Source organism: Camelus dromedarius, chromosome 24, assembly GCF_036321535.1.
Source record: "Camelus dromedarius isolate mCamDro1 chromosome 24, mCamDro1.pat, whole genome shotgun sequence".
NCBI classification, from domain to species: Eukaryota; Metazoa; Chordata; class Mammalia; order Artiodactyla; family Camelidae; genus Camelus; species Camelus dromedarius.
Window position 1 is genome coordinate 4,694,793 of NC_087459.1, and position 20,618 is coordinate 4,715,410.

General features: G+C 43.3%; 1 protein-coding gene across 20 annotated transcripts in view; it reads right to left on the reverse strand.

The window, feature by feature from the left end:
- RBFOX1 (RNA binding fox-1 homolog 1) overlaps positions 1-20,618 on the reverse strand; it is a 1,985,071-nt gene that overhangs the window by 76,407 nt on the left and 1,888,046 nt on the right. For all 20 annotated transcript variants that reach the window (XM_064478203.1, XM_031433195.2, XM_064478211.1 and 17 more), the window contains one exon: positions 2,868-2,948. In XM_064478203.1, the coding sequence (XP_064334273.1) occupies positions 2,868-2,948 (81 nt within the window). The remainder of the gene's footprint in view (positions 1-2,867; positions 2,949-20,618) is intronic.

Sequence of the window (20,618 nt, forward strand, 5' to 3'; positions counted from 1 at the left end):
TGGGCTCCCCTTACAAAGTACCAGCCGACCTTGTGAATCTGAATACTGTTGCTTAAGGAACTGACAGGTGAAGGTCCTTATTGAAAGATACTAGTTTTTTTCCCCTTTTGTTTTGTTATAGGTAGTCGGATTCTCTACTTATTAATTTTTGTTTTTCTATAAAACTACTGTATACAAGGACATTTATTTTCTTTCATATTTTTGAAAAATTGCTATCAACCTAAGTACCCAACAATGTGGTGGGGGGGATAAATTAAAATGTAATATCATTAAACGATAGATTATTATGAGGCCATTGACATATTTACATGAAGTGCATATGACATGATAATAAGTGAATATAACAGAGTGAAAACTGTGTAGGTGATGTGACTGATGGTGCGACTTAAAAATGAAGGGTGTTGGCCGTGCATTATACAGCTTCTAGAATTATTTTAAACTTTTACTTTTAAACTCAGGGGGGAAGTCTCATTACAAACAGTGACATGTATATTGCCATTTTGTATTTTCAATAATAAAATGGACTTTTAAAATCAGCCATCAGCACACCTTTTCTGTAAAGAGCTAGAATGTCATGTCAGTATTCTAGGATTTTGTGGGCTACCTATGTCTCTGCCATGTATTATTTTTTTTGTTTTTGTTTTATTTTTTATAATCCTTTAAAGAAATCTAGGAACTCATTCTTAGCTCCCCAGCGTTACAGAAACAGGCTGTGGGCTGGACGTGGCCCCTGAGCTGTGGTTTGCTGTTCTTTGCTTTAGACAATTTTGTGTCTTCTGGAGGGTCTACCGATTTTAATAGGGAGGATTTGTGACATGTTTCCCCATTTGACCTTATGATACACACCTTCCCCAAGTTGCTTTAGAATAGCTACACCAACGCAAACCCTTTTTTGGAGTTAATTTGTTCTGTTCACTCGTGCAAAAAAAACCTGAAACACACCTACAGCATACAGTCCCAGAGAGCCACACAGTCCAAGGTGGTGGCCATTAGCTCCGGGTGGCTAATTAAGTAACATTAATTAAAATGAAGTGAAATAGTTTAAAATTCAGTGCCTCGGCCCCACCCCATGAGCACATATACTGAACAGCACAGGTACAGACCACTTCAGCCCAGAAAGCTCTATCAGACAACAGTGTTGGGGAAAACCCAAAATAATACTCTGGAACCCAACCCACGGTGAGTTTTGAATCACCCTTCTCTCCTACAGAAAATAAAATTTGTGGACAAGGAGGGACTGATACCACAGCATGATGATGAAATTGAGAGGCACATGGAGCCAGGAAAACAGACAAAGTTTGAATACTCTCCCCGGGTTCAAAAAACGCATCTCCCATATCCTGGCTGTGTGCTCCTGGGTGAATTACCCCACCTCGCAGGGCCCTCCTTTTCCTTAGCTGTAAAGCAAACATTAGATTACCTACCTGGTGCAGATTTGGAGCATCAAACAAGGTTGAGCATGTGAAAATGGGACAATTTTCGTAAATTCAAAAAGAACCATTTCTTGCCAGTACAGCTAGATTTTGGCTTCTTGGGGGACATGGAAAAAATACCTTGCCTTTAATGAAACTCAAAGCTTCTGTTGAAGGTTAGACTCTGGTTGGGAGAAACAACTGGCTGCCCCCATGACTTGATGCCTTCAGGGACGCCCTCCGCCCCAGGTTTCTCATAATCATTGTTTTTGGATTCCCCGTGACTGCTCCCAACCTTTGCCCCTGCAGCGAGGACTTTGGTTTGTCTGAGCTTCTGGGAACTGAGATGTTGATTTTGGTGCCTGGTGAGGATGTCCCTCTGTCTCTCCTCCTCCTCATTATCCTGAGCCTGTCACTTCTGCTCTCCATCTGGCCTCTTCTCTAGCCAGTCTCAGAAGCAGCCTAATTTCCCCCGGCACCCCCAGACTCACTTTTGATCACTGATCCCAATGAGGACCCGTTTGGCAGTTGTGGGGACTTTGTAGGGTGTAGACACACTGTATGAAACAGATGGTAAGGTCGCGGCTGGGCTGGGGGACTTTGAAGAGGGGCACACTTTGAAGATGGAGGACCATGGTGGAATCAGTAAGAACTTTCATTTTTCAACCTGTTCTGGGAATTGGGGTAGGGTGCGGGGCATTCTATATCCCGGGGGTGGACCCACCCCAGAGGATCTGCCCCAGGCAGAAAAATCCTTGTTTTTTTCCCTTGCCAACACTGTGATCTGTCTTCCGTGTTTATTTTTGGTCTCCTTCCCCTGGCCCGTCATGGCTGTAATCATATCTATCAAAGTCCTTTTTTATTATTATTTCCCTTCCCCCTGCTCCCCCGTTAAATGCAGAGAACCACATTTTTCTCTCATTTCCTCCTCCTCAGTGGAATCACAAAGATAACACAGCCTTGCAAACAAGTCACTGGCCACAGGCAGTAATAGTTCCCATAATGAGTAAACTGCTCAGGAGCGCTGGCCAAGCACCGTTTGCCAGTGTAGGGGGCCACTTGGATGGCCGGCATATTTTATTCAAATTATTTTCATATTCATTTGCAAAGCTGTGGCAGAAGGCAGGCAATGAGCGATATCCCCCTCTCCCATCTCCCTGCCCCCAACCCCACACCCCATCTCCCGTCCGTTGGACCCACTCCTGACAAAGGTCTCACAGAGAATGGCTGGGACATCCGGGAGGTGAGGATTCAGACATGATGAGCAGAGGGGTTAGATGCTAAGGCAACAGGGGAAACAGAGACATGCGTATGAGAATCAACTTCACCTCGCAGAGAGCCACAAGGGAGGGGTGGGGGTGTGCAGGGGGAGGGAGCGAGAACTTACATGGCAGGGAAGGTGATTGGACTCAGATTTATGTCACAAAACAAAAAGAGCCACAACAGCGGGCTTACTTGCGGAAGTATATACAAGTGAACTGGGGGCACTGTACATGGAAGATCCCTCCTGGTTTGCCTGGCACAACAGCACCGTGCCTACGAGAGAGAGAGAGATAGATGGTATCTGGTTCGGGAACAGGCGCGCTACACCTGTGAGATCACGGCAACGCACAGGAGAAAGGCAGAGAAACGAAAGCACAGCCACATCCCTTGAGCGCAGACTGGGCACACCCACGGAAGCCCCCAGCCTTAGACGAAGGGAATCAGTGGAAACCCACCCGCCCCGCCCACCAGGCATGGCATGCCTTTGCAAGTGGGGTTTGAGCAGAGGGGTCTGATTTCTGATCAGAAATGGAGGCTGTGTGACATACTCAAAATAGAGCTTTAGAAATATCAGAGGGAGTTGACTCAGATAGGACTTAGCTGTGTGATCTTGGTAAGTCACTATACCTCTCTGTGCCTTGGGATTCCCATCTGGAAAACAGGGGTGAATATACCTACCTCCTGGAAGGGTTAGGAATCGTATAACTGGAGATGCGCCCAGCACAGGGGCTGGCATGTAATAATCACTGAATAAATGGTAAGCACACACACTAATAGATTTAGAGAAAAGTTTTCTTTGCCTCTACTTTAGTTTTTCTGAAGCAGTTCTTCAGGGGAAGAATGGAAGTAAAGCAGGGAAGAAAGAAATGCAACTTTGCCACCCCTGTGCCTCGTCCTGGACCCAGGCTGGGCTCGGGTGAGACCACCTTTGACTCTGCATTTCCCGTTTCTTCCCTAAATCTCTCTGCCTTCCAGCAGGAGAGGCTGCTTCACTAAGGCCGCGGACCCGGGCTGCACTGCAGTGATGACGGGCCTCCGCCTGACCTAAAGCAAAGGGCGTTGGGCTTCTCCTTGCAAAGTGGAATTTTACAGCGGGGAAGAGCGGTGGACTCCTGAGCTCTCACCTCAATCTGTGACATATTGTGAACCACCACCACCCCCTCCAAGGACGACCAGCCTCAGGAATCTTCAGGGTGTCAATTCTGCTCTCCTGCTGCTGCGAGGCTGAAACTCAAAGACTTGGGAAAGAATGAGAGAGACTTCTGAGGGGGCCATTACTGATGATGGAAATAGCTTCCTGCGGTTTCGGTCCCCTCCCTAGCTGGGCAAGGACAACCTCCATTTGTCTCTGTATCTTCCTGTCATCACCACCACTGGGAAGCAATCTCCCTGGAGAAGCAGCCCTGCCTTCCAGTCAGCTCACCTAGATCCCTGGAGACTTGCCCTAGGGAGGGGTTCTACAATCTTTTGATATCTTTCCCAATGTCAACAAAATGCCGTTAAAACGTCCAGAGTGAGGGAGGGGTTTGCCAAGTAGAGAGGGACTGACAAGGCGTGGCATTAAGAGACGATAATCCTTCCTGAGCTACAAAACCAGACACAGTTCCAAAGGAGGTCACCACTGTCTTGCAGGTATCAAACCAAAACACAGGGGTTGCCTGAGGAGGCCTGAGACATTTCCCCCAAATTCTACCCTCTGTTCCCTGTGTTTCTCTAGACTTGGTACATTACGTCCAGGTAAAAGAAAGACTATCGCAATCCCTAAGCCATCTCTCCTTCCCCCATCATGAGGTCAACTCCATCCAAACTTTGACAAGGCGAACTAGCCAGTGGACAGAAGTTCTATCTGAAGGAATGTCCCCGAATCCTTCTCACATTAAACCTGGTGTCCCGTGCTTATCAGTGGAGAAGAGCACCCCCTTCCATCCTCTCCTCCCACAAAAGCCTGGATATGAGAGTGCAATTAACGAACCCTCTCCAGTAGTAAATATACAGAGTCTGGGTGGACCTGAGTCATGATCAACCTTTGCTAAACTGGTAGTTCTTCTTCTTTCTACTTTATTTGAACAGAGTTTATCACAACACGTGAGACGACACTTCATATGGTCTAATTTTTCCTCGGTAGGTTTTTTTCCATTCTGGCAGGAAACTCTCATAACATGAGGGTCCAGAGCAAACAAAGGGGACACCAGATCATGGGGCGTGGGGTCTAAAATCAACCCACAGGAGGCAGAACGCCCACCAGGAAAGACATGTCCTAACTCCTGATCTGCTTTATCAGGGAAGTTCATTCTGACTTTGCAGGGGTCACTTACAAGCTTGTGCTCGGTGCTAGAAATCTCAGAGAGATGCTACTATTTCTACAGGATATACAGAGCGCTACCAAATCAGAATCTTTTGGGGAAGGGGGAGGGGGCGGCCCATCATAAGGAAGCTCCCTGGTTAAAAATCACATTAAAAGTGAGATCTGAAGTTTCTTGGGGGTGCCTAGGTTTCCACAGAAAAATAATATAATTGTAGCCAAAACATACCCAGAAAGGCATTTCAGCAGTTAAAACCTTAGGGTCAATTTTAAATACTACTCTGTAATTTAGTGAATCCCACTACGACATAATACAGATTTTCTCTAGAAAGCTAAATCTTGGAAGGGCATAATGAAGCCTTCCTAATTTTCTTACACTGTGGATCCTGAGAAACTCAACTGAAATAACTCCTTTGGATGGCCTCTTAGTAGCAAAAAAAAAAAAAAAAAAAAAAAAAAAAGAAAGAAAGAAAGAAAGAGAAAAAAAATTACTTTATGCAATGGTTTTGACCTTTGTAAAATAAAATCTGTACTATCACAGGACTTGGTTTTTATTTTACCTAAAAACATCCTCCAATTTAATTTCCAAAGTACTTATTGTATGTTCTCTTAGTACTCTGTGACCTTTTCTTACAAGAAAGCTTTGAATTAAACAAAACCAAAGCAGCAAAGAGGAACACTGTGACCTCTGTGCATTTTTTTGGGTGGGGGCAAGTGATGTGTGTTTGTTGAAAAAGTAAGTCAAATAGATAACAAGGAACAGGCAGCAATGTGAGGAGTCTTTACATGGTCATTCAAGGCACTTTGCGATACAGCATTGACGGAGATTTCACGTGAGTCTCCCGAGCCCCTCAGCGTAGACCGTCTACCTCCGACTACCATGAACTGTCTATAACCACGGCAAGATCCTGTACTTCTCGGACTTCCGTGCCTTTGCTTTAAAGCTCCTTAAAATTTAAGGATGGTGACTACTCTCAATTTATACCACTATCTACCCATTTTTAGCCAGGCGAAGCCATTCATTAGTTCCAAGAGTATCCCTTCCTATTAGCCTGGAATCCTCAGGATCATTCTTAACACAGTTTCTAGGCAGTTACTATTATTACTATATTATATTATTATTATCTTTAATTATTTATTATTATTATTATTATGAATACGATTATTGGATCAGTGTTGGTGGACAGGATGAAACCTCTGTCCTATTCCTGCTCTTATTGCTTGGTTAAACCGTATGAAACTGATCTTTCTTATGTCAAGTAGGGTTGAACACTGGCAATTACATGTGGTTCAATTGAAAAATGGCTCTCCCCTACCCCAACCCTTCTGCATCCTTTAAAAGTCACCTCCTCTCTTCCCAGTCCCCAGGACTTAATTAATTATTCCATCTTCTATGCTTCTATCACACTTAAAAAAATAAAACTCCCTAGTAGATTCTTGGCTATGCTATATTGCAACTTTAAATTTTCATATTGGTCTCAGCTAGAATCCTCCAGGATGAGAGCCAAGTCATACTCACATCTCTTTTTCCCCAGCCCCTAGCAAAATGCCTGGCCCTTAGAGGGGTTAATGAATATGATTGAATTATTATGTTTTCAAAGACCTCTTCATTTCTACTTTCTTTGCTAATAAGAGTGCTTTCCCCAGGCAACCTTTCTGCCCCTTCGAGAGGTTATAAACCCTCCCTGTTTATAGCTGGGAATCTGCACATCTGCAGTCCACAGATGGTTTTGAGTCCTCCTCTTTTCTAGTTCTTTGACGGTTGGCTCATCCAGTCTGACTGAAACCTGGGCAGCCCGGTCATCCATTTCCTGGGACGTTGATGACTCTATGTGCAGCTGGCAGGGACGGGGCTGCCTGTGACAGGCGGTGATCTCAGGGCCATCAGAGCCTTTCCCAAGCCTGTCACGCTCACTCATTACTCAGGGCACCATGTTCCTCAGCATCCTCAATTCTGGCAAGAGGTGGACCCGCGGGGTCGCGCTCAGGCAGGATTTGGAGCCTCCCTCGGGAGAGGGTGAGCCGGGGTCCATGTTGCAGACGGGGCAGCCGCACCCTTCCTCCTCACCTGGGGACTCCCCACACCGCAGGGGCCCATTCCTGGCCCCTAGGGGGCAGGGAGAAGCCCGGCAGGGGTGCTCCCTACCACAGACAGAAAGGAGAAAGTGTCTCCACTTTTCACTCCACTGCCAACATATAGGTGAGAAAATTGGACTCAAGTCAACTGGAACAAGGTGCAGTTTCACACCTCCAGGCTTTTGCTCAGGCTGGTTCTTCTCCCCGGAGGCCCTTTTCCTCCCTCTAGAATTGTCTAGGGGCCTCGGCTCTGGCTTCTCCTCCTAGAAACCGGATCTATTTACCTCCACCTGGCCAGTTTCAGTTTTCCTCCTCTGCTTTCTGAGACTGTGCTGCAATGGTCTATTTAACCAGCGTCTTCCTTATGGATGCAATGAACTCCAAGAGATGGGGAATCATGTCTTACTCATCCCCGTGGGTCCAGGGACCTAAGCTAAGAGGCAGGAAGCAACTGAGGAGAAAAGCTACAGGAAGGGATTCTGGTAGGCAGCCCTGTAACACATTCAAGAAATAAAATTAGAATGTTAGAGGGGAAGGGAAAAAAGAAAGGCTGCTTTGCAAGGTCCGCTCTTCCATTTTAGCATCCAAAAGGCAGAGCTCCAAAACTGCCCAGTGTGAATGCCGAGGCCCTTACTGTAATTCCTAAATTAAAAAAAAAAAATGTCAGAGAAACATTCCAACCACCTAGCAACTGGGAGTGACTGACTCACTTCATCAGTTCCAAGATGAAGATGGGCGAGGAGATTTGGAGAAGGATGCTCTTATCTCTGTTGAAATGCAAACAAAACAAAACAAAACAAAACAAAAAACAAAATCACAAAGAATAACAAAAAGACTTTATAAAATATCTAAGAGCCAATGGGAACTCAGGAGCACCTGCTGTGTGAGGGGGTGTGTGTGTGTCATGTGGTCTCTGTTCCTCCACGGACATCTACCATGTGCTAGTCCAGAGTCACTTGAAAGCAGAGATCTGTGCTGGAGCCTTGCTTTCCTGACGGCACCTGGGCTTTGTGGGCACCCAGGGCAGGCCACCTCCAGATGTGCCCCAGTGGCAGACTGATTATTCTGAGTTAAAATTACTTTAGACAGAGCTGATGGCAGAGAGATACTCTGACCCTCCTCTCTGTCTCCCTTAAAGCAGGAAGTAAATCTCTCACGTGAAGGGTCCACACCCAGCATCTCAAGCTAGAAAGATGCCCACCATCAGAGACAGGGAATTCAGACCAAGAAGCCTCTATATACAAATCCTGTGTCTTCTTTAATGTACTCCCCCAAGCCATCACCCTGTTTAGATTCTTTAGTAATTCTGCGGCCCCACACTTGAATTTTTTTCTGTCAATTCCTCACACATCTATTACTTCTTTGTCTAAAAAGTATCAAAGCTGCACTTCTTAGGTCCCGTTTCTATGAGATTTCTGTGCCCACATAGAAAAATTTGTTTCTTTTTCTCCTGTTGGTCCCTCTTGCATCAATTTTATTATTAGACCAGCCACAAGAACTCAGAAGGGATGGGGGGCAGAGATTTCCCCCTTCCTGGCACTTCATAACTCTGGAAAGAGAGCTATGGGGGAAAAAACCCCACAGGCAAATGGTGAGTGAGTGCAGGGGGTCATTCCGGAGCTGCCTTCCTGCCTCCAGGGCGATGCTAGGGAAAGGTGGGGCTGTGAGTCCTCGCACTCATTCAGCAGGCGGCCACTGTGACCTACTCTGTGCCCTCTGTGCAGGTTCTGGGGCACACCTGCTGGACCCCATATGCTTTACAAAAAGGCAATGCTTAGTACTCACGTATTCGAGAGCAAATACATACACAAGAAAAAGAACAAAGAAATAATTCTGAATATCAGCCGTAAGCCGTAGCCCACATGATTAGTTACTTTGCTTGCTGAGATAAATACAATTTCAAAGTAATTTTGGAACAATTTTTATTAGATGTGACTGTTAGACTCTGGCAAAATACTTATTCCATATTTCGACTTTGTATTGCACTCATAACTGAAAAATGTTCAATAGTTATAGTCATCACTCCCGGAAATAATATTTTGATTTCATATAAAAAAGAAACTTTTATTCAATATTTACCAAGGAGTGTTTACACGGCATTGGTCCCTCTCTAATAATAAGAGGCAGATAGTATTAGTCCTTTTTAATAGAAAAAGGAGGTACAGAACAAGGGTGTCATTTACAGAAAAGCCTTAGTTAGCATCAGTCAGAGGCAAATAAAGTGAAGAACAAGCTACCAGGGTTCCTCGACCTTTGCTCACTCGGTGAATGACGTCTCCCTGCTTCCATCGTTGCTGAATGATTTTTAAAGCTTTTTATTTTTAATTGGAATTAAAGTAGGAAAATGTTGGTTATAAATGAAAGAACAAAACAGAAACCCACAGACGTCCTTCTTGCAGGAGCAGTACTTTAGGAAAGGGGGTGGCCATCACCCAGGGTCCTCCGACGCCATTGGTTCTCACAACCACCTGCATCACCAGCATCCCCTGGAGGGCTGGTTAACACTGGGCCCCATTCCCAGTGTTCCTGACCCCACAGGTCTGGGGTGGAGCCTGAGAACTTGCATTTTTAATAAGGTCTCCTGCTGTCTGGGGACCGCACTTTGCAAAACTCTGCAGAAGAGCCAGTTTCCCAAACCTCATCAGCCATAAATTCTTCCCTTCCTGAAATCAGAGATTCTTCAAAGCCTACAGAAACCACCTGGGATATTAGCTACTATATATAAAATAGATAAGCATGTTTTTTTTGTGTATAGCACAGGGAATCATAGTCAATATCTTACAATAACCTACAACGAAAAAGTATATGAAAATGAATGTATGGATGTGTATGTAGACAGAAACATTCTGCTGTACACCAGAAATTGACACATTGTGAACTGACTACATAATTCAATTAAAAAGAAAAAAAAGAACCTCCTGGGGAGAATTGGATGTGTATGCCTTCCAAGGCCCTACCCCTGAGAAGTGTGACTTAGCCGATCAGAAATCTGAACTTTCATCAGCAACCCGGACGAATCTGCTGTTCTGCGGATTCCAAGATGCGCTTGGCATCAACCAGGTCTTAGGTCATCTCCACATACTCAGGAGAAAAGTGAAAATGGCTAAATATAGCTCGTCTGAATACGTCTGCGGGCAAAGAGGTAGAATTTCTTTACTTTTTATTTTTACCATTTGGTACATTGCACTAATTTTGCCTTTGCTTTGGAGCATTTCAAACAAAAAAAGAGTAACTCACTTCTAGTCCTAGCCAGTCTGCCCAATTCCCTGGAGGCAGGCTGGGGAAGAAGACACACAAAACACCAGTTACATAATCCTAGAGAGGTCACCCTTGGTTTCCCGTCCAGAAGAGGACACATTCATCCCTGCTCCACTGCGCTGGGTTGAATGATGCCCCCTCTCAAAATTCACACATCGAAGTCGTAACCCCGAGTACCTCGGGATGTCACTGCCTTTGGAGACAGCATCTTTAAAAAGGTCATTTAGTTAAAATTAGGGGAGAAGCTAATTCCCTATGACTGATGTCCTCATAAGAAGGGTACATTAGGACACAGACCCAGAGGGAAGACTATGTGAAGACACAAGAAGACCACCAGCTACAAATCAGGCAGAGAGGTCTCAGATGAAATCAACCCCACCAACAACTCCACCTCAGACTCCCAGCTTCCAGTACTTGAAGGAAATAAATTTGTGTTGTTGGACATACCCGGACTGCGGAATTTTTTCATGGGAGCCCCAGCAGAGCAATATACTCACTGGCCTTATCCTGAACCCTGCCTTGAGGATCAGTGAAGAACTATCGTGAGGACCACCCCCCATGAAACGTCATACAAGGATCAAACTCCTGTTCTACTTAGAGGCCTGGGAGGTTGCCATGTGGTCCCTGCCAGTGGAGGCTGGCTGCTTCCGATTGACAAATTTATCCAAAGCCCCGATGGGCTGTGGACGACTTTGACTTTTCCAGTTACGCATTTTTGAACATAGACTAGTATTGAGCTAATCCATGTAAGAATATTTTCACAGCTAATACCTAAAGCTTTTATACATGCCTGAAAGATGAGCTTCTCTGAAGGGTTACGGTAGCGTTTTAAGTACAGAGGTATTTCCACTTAGGCACAGACGCTGCAGAAAATGTTGCATGTATATTTAATTCGTATAAATCAAATCATGTTTTAATTGTGCCAGGGGATTTCCATATTTGAAGGAGCCCTGGAGTGAATCTGTCTATAGTGTAAATAATCCCTCATTCCAATTTATTTGGTACGTTTTGATTTTTCTAATATTTGGAAGCACATCATTTTTTTTTCTTTTCACTTTTTATTCTGACATAACTGCAGAATAGAAGCTGCAAGGATAGTACATTGAATCTGTACAGCTTCCTCCCTGATTCTTTATTGTTTAAAAATGTAATGACTCACTTGACTGTCATTTACTGCCTCCAAAATTTAGGCTAATAGAAGCTTTTAGAGAAAATATTTGATTGACTCAATACGAGGATAAACATACTGTATCCATATCCTCAAATGTTACAGTAACAGCTCCAAAAACTGCTTACTGAAGACCTGCTAAGCACCAGGCAAACCCACTCAATGTTAGATTTGGATTATCCCCTACTCTTAACCCTATAAGACAGGTACCATTATTATACCCATTTAACAGAAAAGGATACTGAGACACAGAGTTTTAGGATCTTGTCCAAGGTCACACAGACAGAAAATTTTGTGGTGCTGAAAGCAAATTAAACCAACCAGATTTCTGAAGCCATGGATTTAAGGTTATCCTTCTAAATTAGGTGTAGGCAAACTGGTGTTCCGGCCAAATCCAGCCTATCACCCTTTTTGTATGGCCATGAGCTAGGAATGATTACATTTTTATATGACTGAGAAAAAAAATCAATAGGAGAATAATATTTGGTGACAAGTGAAAATTATATAAAAGTCAAATTTCAGTCTCCGTCAATAAAGGTTTACTGGGACACAGCCGTACTCAGTCACTCACGTCCTATTCATGGCTGTGTTATGTTACAACCACAGAGCCAAGCAACTGGAACAGAGAACTCAGGGTCCACCAAGACCATAATATTTGCTATCTGGACCTTCACAGAATACACCTGGGGACCCCTAGTCTAATGCCTGCTTTCTGTTTGGAACAAAACTGCTAATAAGCACCTCTGAGGACAGCACCAGACCCTCCCCAGGAGGCTGTCACTGAAAGTTTCAGAAGGCATCATTTTATCAGTACTCGCCCCAAATTTAATTTTAGTTCAGTTTCGTTAAAATGAACATCCCAAAACAATCTGAAGATGTGGTTTTTTTTTCAATACTTGCCAAAAATTTCTTTTTAATTCATTGTTGTTTAAGACAATGGAACGAGGAGAAAAAAATGGCCCCATGAGGTATTTGTGGGAAACTAACATTTCCACTATAACAAAAACAATGAAAATAAATTTTATCTCCTAAGGTATTTGGCATTCAGGGTTCTGGGTGTCAATATATTGATAAGGGCCACTCTAGAGCCTTGCTTCTCAGATGTTAATATGCACTGAATCAATGGGGTTGGGGGAGGCCTTTTTAAAATACAGATTCTTATCTAGTGGGTCTGAGATGGGGCCTGAGATTCTGCATTTCTTATAAGCTCCCAAGGGATGTCTGGGCTGCTAACAACAGTGAAATGCCAAGGACTACATAGCCATCCTCAAGCCCAGCCAGTATTTAATAAGAGTGGCCATTAAGATGCCACTGAGTTTCTGGACCTGGACCAAATACGCTTTACATGCCTTATAATATTTTTTCTTATTAAACTTGCAAGGAAACTAAGTTTCAGAGAAAAAAAAAAAAAAGAGAGAGAGAGAGAGAGATAAACTGAAATTTGAGCCAGCTTTGCATGACTCCAAAGCTTAGGCTCTCATGAACATTATCAATGATGATACTTGGTTCTGAGTTGATTAAACATCCTCTCCAACCTTGGACTGATAAATGTTCCACCATCTGCATTTCAACAAAGCCATGTCTAAAGATGCTGCAGTCATCTTCTGGATAAAAACACCTGATTCTTCCAGGCGAAAAGATGTTAGAAGCTCCTGATCACCTTTCAGAATCTGCAATAGGGTTTTAAATCCAACCAGGGAAGCCTCTGGGCAGGATGTAGCTTCTGCAGATAAGAAAATCCCACTTGCAAGATAGAAATAGGACACGGAGGAAGGAAACACAGAGGAGAAATAGTGAACCCTTAAGCTGTAACTTCGTGGCTGAAAAAGCATGGGCTTTGGAAACTTTTAAACTTAGTTTGGTTTTCTAGCCTCACTGACTGTAAGTTTCTTTGACCTCCTCATTTAACATCCTTGAGCCTCGGTTTTCACATCTGTAAACAGGGACAAAATGATTATTATTATTTGGAATCTCAAAATATGGCCCTTTTGGGGGACTTATTTTGCTTTTTTTTATTAAAGAAAAGAGTAGCAAATTGACAACTACAGTTTTGTTTGGCCACTAACATAATGCTAAACATAACAGAATTAATGGAAAACATCTTAAGATTGGGAAATAATTGCAAACACTTAAATTTGGGAGGTTTAACCTTACAAGACAGATGTCTGGCTTCTCTTGAGGAGTCAGGGATGGGGCCACAGGGGTTGGGGCTAGTATTCTTGTCTGGCAGGGCCACTCAGAGTGATGGGGAGAAGCTACTCCTCCTATAATTGAGACATGTCCTTTCCAATTTGCACATTTCACTTACTGATCTCACAGCCTGCTCCTCAAGTTATTTTAGTGTGCAATCTCTGCTCAGGAGAAAAAACAAATTAGAAATTGTGCTTCGGCTGAAAGCAGTGAAATTGACAAATCTCTGCAAAGAGCCCAGATGGGATTCCTCACTCTCTGTCTCTCCTCTTCCAGGGGCAAGAACCTCTAAGATGCTACAAGAGACCAAAAAGCCTTCTAGAAAGCCTTGCCTAGTGGCCTCCGCTTATATTTCACTTACTGTTACAGAACTATATTTTAGGAGGGACGGGATATATTCGTGGGATGGCTGTACAGATTCACCTTTTTTTTTAAGCAATTTTTTGGAGGGGGTGGGAGGTAATTAGATTTATTTATTTATATGGAGGAACTGGGGATTGAACTCCATGCTAAGCACGCACTCTACCACTTGAGCTATACCGTCCCGCCTTGTACAGATTCATGTTGAGTTTCCCTCCTTCCCTAGATTAGGTTTAAAGTCCTGACCTCATTCTTTGGTGAGAGTAGAAAATTCTACACTTCAACTTTGAGTCTCTCAAAGAGTAATCAGACACACTTGTTTAAATATGCCTCCCACACCACCAACACACACACACACACACACACACACACCCCATAGGCTGAAAATAAATAGATTATTTCACCTGATGGAAATTGTTCTCGAAAATGACAGAGAAATAACACAGAGGGCTTCAGTCTTTGCAATACCACATGTATATTAAACAAACACTAGAAACATACAAATAGACTTATATTTCTCCCCCAGGGGAAATATTGGTGATGTTGGGGCGTTCATGTTTTTAAAAATGATACTGGGTTTAATGCAGTGATGAATGTACATCACTTAACCTCTGTGTCAGATTTAAATGTATAACCCATTAACTAATTTAATCTCTCAAAAAAATAACAGCCGTTGGCATTATTCTTTGAATAATCCTTGTTTAGTTACCATAATGGTATACAGTTTAATGAAAAACTCATTAGAATGTAGCATGCGGCATAATTAATTCTGGCTGATTCTTTTGGTGTAAATAGCTAATGCAGATGCTGGATTCCAATTTCCACTGGCTTTATTAATTTTTCATAAACCAATATTTTGACTGTAATGGGTTGTAACAGTTCCAGAGAAGTTCTAGAAATGCATTAACTATCATTAATGTAGTTAATCTAAGGAGGATTTTGCCATTTGTGTGTTGGTTCTTCCACACTACACATCTAAAAGAAAAGGGGACAGCTTCGTATTATACTTGGAGACTCTAGATATAATTAACATAAAGAGTATTAAACAACATTTGGCCCATTTGTCTCTGTTTGTACATCAACTTAATTGGTAGGGCTAATACCACTGAACCATACATTTTGAAAAGAACCCTGAAAGTGAAAAGCAAAAAAGCAAAGCAAAACAAAACAAAACAAAACAAAACTTTGAAAAAATGGTTCATGATAGAATGGCAATTCAAGTTAAAACATAAAGAAAAAAAAATGAAATCACTTCATTTTTGAAATCTCTGGTAATTTGCTTTTTGACAAAACCAGGAGACAAGTTTTAGAATAGCTGGCCACCGTCTGGTAATCTGAGGTCTGGCAGGAGTCACCAGTCTGTGGGCTTGGTGGGCAGACACCGATGGGGTCTTACATCTTTCCATCTTCCAGGGCTTAGCTCACACATATTCCTCATGCTAAGACTCTTACTGGTTTTGAGTGTGGATCTGGGTGCTAACTCATCACTAAGTATTCTCGCTTATTTTAATTTTGTATTATTTTAATTTTTAATGAGAGCTTTCAATGGTTGTTGACCACTCAAAGGATAAGTTCCAGAATCCAGGTTCCTTTGTTTGGTCTTATCAGGTCTTTTGTAACTTTTCTCTGCCAGGTACTCTCTGATCTCAACAGATCTACACTTCTCAGCCTTTAGAGGAACCTGATTTTGCCTCAGAAATTCCCATTTCAAGTGAAGACCAAGTATCTGTATTTATTTTTGTTTTCTTTTTTTAAACTTTTCTCAATGGATTCTGAAGATAAAGGTTGAGAAACTCCTTTGGGCTCTACCAAACTCCTACAGGAATCTCCTCTCTGCTTTCTTCCCTGGAAACTCTTACTCCTTCCAGATCTAACTTGTGGCACCTCTTTTCATGCAGGGAGAATTGCCATTTTCCAGTATTCTGAGAGGTAGCATCCTTTATTATACCCCGAGTTTATCCGTCTGCATCATTCACTGCCCTGCCAAATTCTGGAGGGAAGGACTGCTGTCCCAGCACCTACCACAGTGCCTGGCACTTCCCAGGCCCTCAAAGCTGCAACTCTGAGTTAAAGGATGAATTAGTGGAAGCCAGTGAGATGTGTGAATATATACTTAGCCTCTCTCTTTGGCTCTTCCTCAATGGACATCATGCAACTGTGTGACAGCCACCTAACCTCGTGGGTTCATGCAGTACTGTGTAACTGCTACCAAAGGAGGATGCTACAACACACACGTGCATGCATGCGCGCGCACACACACACACACACGCAAATAACATAAAACAAAACAAAAACCCTCCCCAGGGCATAAGCTTTGTGTTTATCAAAACTGGAATATCTAACCAGGGTCAGCAAAGTGGGACCAAGGCTTTCTCCTTTTCCGTAGTGGGGAAGTGGGGAGAAGATGACTATTTCATGATACATGAAAATTACCTGAAATTTAAATGTCTGCATTTTAAAATAAAGTTTTATTGGAACACAGCTGTGCCCACTCCTTTATGTGTTACTGATGGCTACTTCTGCGCTACAACGGCAGAGCTGAATAGTTGAGGCAAAGACCATATGGCTTGTAAAGCTGAGAATATTGACCAACTGATCCTTAACTGAAAAAGTTTGCAGGCCCCTGCTCTAGGCCAAAGATCCTCGTGTTCTATCCTCTTTCATAAGTAAATTCAGCTTCATCTTTTCTTCTCAAGTCAGCCAACACAGCAGTACGTCTTGGCTTACATCCTCCTCCTCCTCCTCACCGGTACCATCATTATCACCGTTGTGTTCTATTCTGAGCTTACCATCTCTATTATCTTTTCTTTTCTTTTTTTAAATAATGTTGGGCTTAAAAGGGTTACCTCATCGGGGCTGGGCATCTCAGATCTTTCACATTCCTCCCAAAGGCTGGTCTTTAGGATTGGCCCTCACTCAAGTCCTGGGAGATGAGTTCTCAGCCCTGGGAATAGTCTAGCTGATGGGACTATCCTGGGATGCCTGTGGCCTTGGGCCACCCAGTCCCAGTGTGATAAGACAGTTTGTGGGAGCAATGTGATATCTGGTGAGTGCTTATGTTTGCTCTTTGGGCTAATGAAGGTTTGAGTAGTTGAGGTCCATCACGTGGGTGCTCCATGTCTATTTGACAAGCTCCTGAGAAAAACCCTGGACACTGAGGCTCAGGGGACCCTCCCTGATTGGGGGTGCTTGGCACGTGCTGTCACACATCTTTGCTGGGAAAATTAAGCACATCGTGTGACTTGACAGGGAGAGGACACCTCAGGAGCTCCTCATCACTTATCAAGATTTTAGGCCAGATCATTCTTTGTGGTGGGGAGTGGTCCTGTGCATTGTGGGAAATTTTGCAGCACCCTTAGCCTCCACTCATAGATGCCGGTGGTGAACACCCTTCCCCCAAGATATGACAGTGAAAAATGTCTCCAGAAGTAGCCCAATTCCCCTGGGTGGAGGTAGGGCCAAGATCTCTTCCAGTGAAAAACCATCAATCCAAGACATTGGATTAACTAAAGCCTGTGTGGGAGATAACTTGCAGTAAAAAGGAACCATCTTTGGAGTAAGATATGCAAAGGTATGGGTTTGGATCCAGCTTTTTAACCTTTGCAGTCAACAATCTTGGGCACCTCAACTTCATTGGATTTCTACTTTATCTTCAAGAGGAAGAAAATGGCACTAATCCTGCAAAGTTGCAATCTCTGTAAACGTATGCCAAGATCGAAACATGGAGGCTGGGCATGCAGCTGGTGATATTAAATGCAAAGGTTACTAATTGTCATTGTATTCCATGACCTAATGAACAGAAGGCATCTCATCTTCTCCAACTGAGAAAGTTGCATCCCAAGATGGTGGAAAACATGGGCTTTGAGGTTAGAAAAAAAGACCTTTATATAGTACACAGATGTTTCACATACTAGTTCTGTGATTTAGGGAATGAGATAAACTCTACACAAAGCCTTGGTTTCATAATTTCTATAATGAAGACAGTGCTGCAACATTTTACTGAGAACTGGAGGAGACGCAGAGTGCCCGGCACAGGGTGACTGCCCCGAGCTGGCTTATGATGCTGATGTTTTGAGTTGCTCAGTATATGGATGATTCAGCCTTAGCACCTTCCCTATGAAATTTATCCGGAGCCAGATATTAGAACCTCATCTTCCTCCCACAGCCTAGAGGTGGGGGCTTCCGCCTACAAGGACCATCCTGTCCCTCCCTGCTGATTGGCGGGGAGCACTCCTTGACAGACTTTCTTTCCACGGAACAGAATGGGGACTCATTCATTTCGGAAATGCAGTTTTCAGCACATAAGCGAGTTCTGATCCTTTTTGAAGATGAAAAACCCCCACAGGCTCCATCAAAGCCGAGCTGCATTCCCTCTGTGGGATGGGGAAGGATGCAGAGAAAAATTAAGGCCAAATGTGGGCAGGGATGGAATGAAATCTGATAAGACAGACGAGGGGAGGGGAGGAGAGAAGCAAAGTGAATTGCAACCGAGAGGGGAGGCAAAGGTAAACAGATGTATGAGATAAACCCTTTGAAGTGGAACATTTCCAGGCTGAAAATCCTTTGCTTGGGGACTTAAATCTGGACTCTTCTGTTCCAGTTCAGTGAAGTGCACTGTATTTGAATCTGGCAGATGTGTAAATTACACAAAACACCACCGCGCCAAAGGTCGTTGTTCAGAAAGAGGAGCTCCTTACGGCCACAGCTCCGAGTCCAGTAGAGGCTGGTCCTCTGGGTGGACATGGGAGACTTTAGAGCCATGAGGAACACCTGAGTATTTGCTGCTTGGAGGGGCTCGGGGTGGTAGCAGGTACCTTTCAAACCTACATTACATTCATTAGGATGCGAAGGAGGTCACCCCTAACAGGGCATGCTTTGTACTCAGTATTTTATTAGTTTATACCAAGCCCAACCCAAAGTCAAGGACTGTGACCAATAAAAGAAAAGCAACTTATGTCAGATGATCCCAGGTTCTGGACAAATTCTTTCTTTCTCTCTTTCTCTCTTTCTCTCTTTCTCTCTTTCTCTCTTTCTCTCTCTCTTTCTTTCATTTCTTTCTTTCATTCTCTCTCTCTCTCTCTTTCTTCTTTTCAGACGGTATTGTATCCAAATTGCAGGAATGGAACTGGAAAGAAGTCCTTCCAAAAGTGTGGCTAAAGGTCATTCTCTTGACTGTAATAGACTTAGTGAAGTGAGATGGGGGCAGCAACTGGGACGGAGACCTACATCTACCTTCTTCTGACCTAATTCTTAGATGAATCATGGTTCTCAGTGGCCAAAAGCCCATAGAAAACCAATACTTTTGTATGGCTAATCCAAGGTCAAATACAGCTGCCCTTTCGAGATACGCAATCACAGAGGGCTACATCCATCCTCTTCAATTTTAACCTTTATATTGAGATCTCAATCCACTTTCCCATCCCCTAGCCTGGTATCAGATCATGTGGTCCACGGCCAGGCTTGTGCCGACGTGGACACAATCAATCCAGGTGACTCCAGTGATCACACTGATCTCTTATATTTTTATCTTACTTTATAGTCAATAAAGTTCCTTTACACTCATTATCTTATCTGATCCTCTCTGTAACCCCAGGATAACCTAGTTTCAAGACCTGACCAATTTTCAAATGTGACTTTGCAGCCAGGTGTTATGCACTTCTTTTAAGACCTGTCGTTTTGCTTCACTCCCCCCAAACCAGAAATTCTTATTTTCAGGAGGACTATCCACTCAGGACCACCCCCTTGCCTCCCCCAAATCCTGCTACTAATAACAGTGCCACCAAGACTATCGTTCATTGTCGTCTTCAAGGTTTTTGAGTTGATTTACTCAGCATCTCCCTACTTTTGGCCTTAACTGTGTGTTTCTTGTCACCAGGACCTAACTCTATCTCAGATCTGCATTGCATTGGAAGACCTTTTCCTTTCCCTATTGATCACGACTCGTGGAGTAATTCAACTCAATTCCAATTTTCCTTTGCAGGCGGGGAGCTCCCCATCCACAGAAGTGAGTTATGTGTGTTCGAGTGGTGCATCTTATGAATCTTGTTAAGCTTTGCTGCCTTATAGCCCCACTGATGGAATATTTAATCACAGAAATGAGTTGGCAGATATGATATACAGTGTGGGTGAGCTTTGCAGCGATCTTAACCAGCAATTGAGAAACGGGTGAATTTGCCATTTGTCAGTACCATGTCGACAACGGTGTATAGCCTTCTGTTATTTATTTTTATTTTGTTTTACTTACGTATGAAGATTAAAGGTGCTTTCAACCAACAGTTTCGTTGGCTAGATAATCATGATTATCCCTAAAGGACATCACTTAAAAAAAATGTTTTTATTAGATGGTAAAGGGAACTTCTCACAATGATGGGGAAACTGTAAGAATTCTTGTTAAAGCCTCCTTATCAGGCTTCTTAAAAACACTATTTCTAATTATACTAAATAACTTGGGAAATATTCCTTTGAACAGATATTTGCAGATACTATACATCTATATACAATACCTTCAATTTTAGTTAGACTCTAAAATGGAATGCCCGTAGACACAGGCTAAAGTCTTTGAAACTCACCTGGGTGTTTTTTTCCCCTT